At 40.4% G+C, this 3786-nt stretch overlaps 1 protein-coding gene across 2 annotated transcripts; it reads left to right on the top strand.

The window, feature by feature from the left end:
• Positions 1–1336: 1336 nt before the first annotated feature.
• il19l (interleukin 19 like) lies at positions 1337–3786 on the top strand. 2 transcript variants are annotated; one of them, XM_038298171.1, is made up of 6 exons: positions 1337–2210; positions 2356–2535; positions 2668–2730; positions 2818–2970; positions 3063–3125; positions 3481–3786. In XM_038298171.1, the coding sequence occupies exons 2-6, from the start codon at positions 2380–2382 to the stop codon at positions 3559–3561; spliced, it is 516 nt and encodes a 171-aa protein (XP_038154099.1). In that variant the 5' UTR covers positions 1337–2210; positions 2356–2379; the 3' UTR covers positions 3562–3786. The 2 variants fall into 2 exon arrangements, with proteins under 2 accessions (XP_038154099.1, XP_038154098.1); XM_038298170.1 differs by having other exon boundaries at positions 3475–3786.

Below are 3786 nucleotides of genomic sequence, written 5' to 3'. Positions count from 1 at the left end.
ATTCCGTTATATCCAAGTACTGTCTTCCTATTGGCAACGACTTGAAGGCACAAACTAAACCGTTCATAATTTATTCTGGTAGGCCAGCATTCATAACATGTAGGCGAATCACTGTCCCCCAGACATCCGCGGTTATATTTTCATGTTTATATATTTTTTTTTTTAAAGCAAAGTGTGTATGACATCATCTTCGCGCCGGACTGAAGTTGTGACAGGCAGCCTGGGCCACAGGTGGCTAGGCTCTACCCCTTCTATTCATTCGGCTAGCTAATCTGAATCGTTGAATTCCATATCAGGTGCGAGATCATCTGTGGTAGCAGCACTAGACTTCTTCCAGGCTTGTGAGTAAAACTAGCAGCAGTTCAGCGGACAGGATGAATGAATGGTAGCCGGCACTAATAACGTAAAATCAAGGGGCCAATCTAAAAATCCCCTTTAACTCGACACCAAGGCTCAAAATCACCTTCAATGTTCTCCCTCGTTTTTTTCTTTTAATTGTGCTGTTTTTTGGCTCAAATCTGAGCAATGTAACACCAAGAAGAGGCAATTTCTCTGCTCTCTCACAGAGCACCTAAATAACACCTAAGCTTCAACCTACTGAACCTATTAGTGGAGAATCCTGTCATGTAGACATTGGCATCATAACCAGAAGTTAATATTTATAGATTTGGATCCATCAGAATTTATAGAAGTATTCATATACTGTAGCTATGTTCTTCAAGCTTTAGACATTAAAATGTTAAAGGTAAGCTCTCTTTCTACAACTTGGAGCTTTCTTTCTGCGGTTCGTTTTCCTAAAAAGAGATCACTCGGGACAAACTCTTTAAATAACAGTTCATAACTTATATGTATTAAATAACCAGGAGACATGACAACTGATTTTGATAGAAATTGTAATCTTTCTCAGATCAGAGAAGTTGCTTAGAGTTACAGAGAGCAGCTGCTTACCAACCGGACTCACTTCTCGGGAAGTGGCCCTGATAAACAGTTAAAGACTCAGATTATACAACTCCAGTCTGCCACATCATCACATTTTACATCATACACGTTGCAGATGAGGAGACAGTCATGGCTTCAGCCTTATCAAAACATTACACTTTGTTTTTTGGTGAAGGACACTGCTCTCATTTTATTCCCAAATCTTTGGCACGTGCAGAATGAAGATTATAACTGTATATAGCTGGACTGAGGAACTGGCCTAATAAGATAAACTACTGGGGAAACATCAGTTCTGACACGCAAGAGGCAGCTAATATTATTAAGGTGTAATAAACTCACACATCATCAATGATAATTATCCTAACAAAAACTACATTCAGAGCCCTTTCATGGAGAAGATAAGTCCTGCTCCTGAAGCTTTGAGTGACCCCTACTGGTCACTGATATTCCTACGAACAGGCCTTCCCCTTTTACGTTTATTTATTTATTTATTTAGTTTTGTTTTACCTCCAGTTAAAAATGCTGACACACATCTGCTCCTCCTCAAAAGAGCCTTGGGAACATTTGACTGATACTTCTGTAGTAACACCTGAAGTGACTCAGGGTTATACCAAGAGCACAGGTAATTCCTGTTCCCATCAGACTTCCCTGCAGACATTTTTTCAGAGCATTACTGATTACTCAGCTGTCACGGTGAAGAGGTGAGCAGGTTCAGCAAGTGTTTCTGAAAATCACTCGCCTAACCTGTGTTGGAGAAAAGAACTTGTCCCTTCAGGGGGGGGGGCGGGATTGTAATAGGGCAGACAGGTGGATTATTATTAGTAATGATCAGCAGTAAAATAAATTATCGGTTAGAAATTTTTGAGAAGCTATTTTTAGGACCAAAACTAATATTTCATTCTAAAACTAGAAACGTTTGATTTAATAGATCATAAACCAGATAAAAGGAATGATGACACTCATGACTCATGAACACAGTCATGTCAGTGAGAGTGATTCTCTGCAGCAGCTGGGTTTTTACGTCAGGAGAGTGAGGAAACTCTCAATTATGCATTTTCATTTTCTTTTCCAACAGCATGAATGAGGAGTTCCTTTAATTGCATCACACTTCCTTCTCCAGTAAACAAAGGTGTGCACGCCCGCAACATCCTCCGCTTGTGTGAGTCGGCGTATGATGGCAAAATCCCCCTCAGTCTACTATAAGAGGAGGGAGAGGATGGAGACTCAGAGACACAAACTCACCTGGACTCATCCTCTCAGGAAACACTCAGGTGAGTCTGAACACAGTGGGTGGGTGGGGGGGATGCTGCAGCATCTCAGTTCCATGGTGACACTAGAGGAACTGTCTCCAATTAGTTTATCTAAGATACTTTACTCTTGGTAATGGTATTTAACAAATCAAAATGTCTCTATCAGCTCCACCTCCAGGTAACCATCGTGATGAAGATACATCTCAGCTCTTCCCTCTGTACCTTGCTGCTGCTGGGTTTTCTCAACAGGCCAGTGGAGAGCCAGACCCTGCATGTAGATGGATGCTCTGCCAGCGTTCACTTCCATGAACTACGCAAATACTTCTCTGACATAAAATCAGATGCGGTGAGTTTAGAAACACACATCAGCACTAGAACATGCATGCAGCTGGTCATTCAGAATAACATGCAGACATTGGAAAGCATCCATTTCAGAGTGTAAAAGATCATCAATCAATTTTCTGATTTCATGAAACAGATATCAGGAGATGATGAGATTGGAGTGAAGCTTCTGGATACATCTATGATCAAAAATGTCCAGGTGAGCTCATTATTTGAATTGATCTGAACAATAATACTTTCTTTTTTTACCATGCTTTTCTAACTGACACGTGTCCCTTATCATCAGGAGGGTCAGACGTGCTGTTTTCTGCGTCTCCTGCTGCGCTTCTATGTTGAAAGAGTGTTCAACAACTACGAGTCTTCTCAACCGCATCAGCAGCGCTGCTCCAGCGCCCTGGCAAATGCCTTTGTCAGCATCAGAAGAGAAATGCATAAATGTGTAAGCTAAGAGTTTCAAGTTTCGGATCTTGTGTCATTAGAAGCAGCTGTATGGCATGTTAATCTTTTCTGTTTTTGCTTCTTTATGTACAGCACTGCAACTGTGGGGAAGAAACACAGAGAACAATTGACTCAGTGCTCACCAAGTTTGACATGGTACGCTAACTCAGATGTATTCCCTGTACAAAATGCAATGATCTTATCATGGCTTACATACCTGCAGCAAACTGCAGAGGGTTTCTGTCCTAGCTGGCAAAAAAATTGTTTTTTAAAGAAAATTTGAGAACTTATATATCATTTATTGATGTGTTTGTCCCACTGCCACAAAACGCCAGTCAAGCAGCAGGGCCATTTTTTTTATAATTCAGATTATTAACCGAATTATGTAAAATCCAACCGTTTCCTTAAAGCCACTTGAGTTTTAGTCCTCAGTTTCTCCTCTGAGGTTGCATTTATACTCATATCTAAAACTCTCTTCTCTCTGTTTCTCCTTGATTTTGTTCAGCTACAGATCAGACAGGGGGCGCAGAAGGCCGTGGGAGAACTGGACATAGTGCTGGACCTACTGGAGCGTCTTGCACCTACATCATAAACACGAAGTTGACCCAAACCTGTAGCTACTAGTTCATTTACCTTTGAGCCATTTTGCATTTCTCTGTTTGTACTTGAATTAACTTAAAGCTCTATATATTTTTATTCTCTGGATTGGACTATTTTTGGTGAAATGTTTAAAATGGATGTTTATTTTTGTCAGAAGGGTTACTGTAAGTTGAGATAAGCTTAATTTTGAACTTGTAAAAGTATTTTTCTATAAAAA

Source organism: Cyprinodon tularosa, unplaced genomic scaffold, assembly GCF_016077235.1.
Source record: "Cyprinodon tularosa strain WSP-4 unplaced genomic scaffold, ASM1607723v1 ctg40, whole genome shotgun sequence".
Lineage (NCBI taxonomy): Eukaryota > Metazoa > Chordata > Actinopteri > Cyprinodontiformes > Cyprinodontidae > Cyprinodon > Cyprinodon tularosa.
This window is presented reverse-complemented; position numbering and strand designations above follow the sequence as displayed.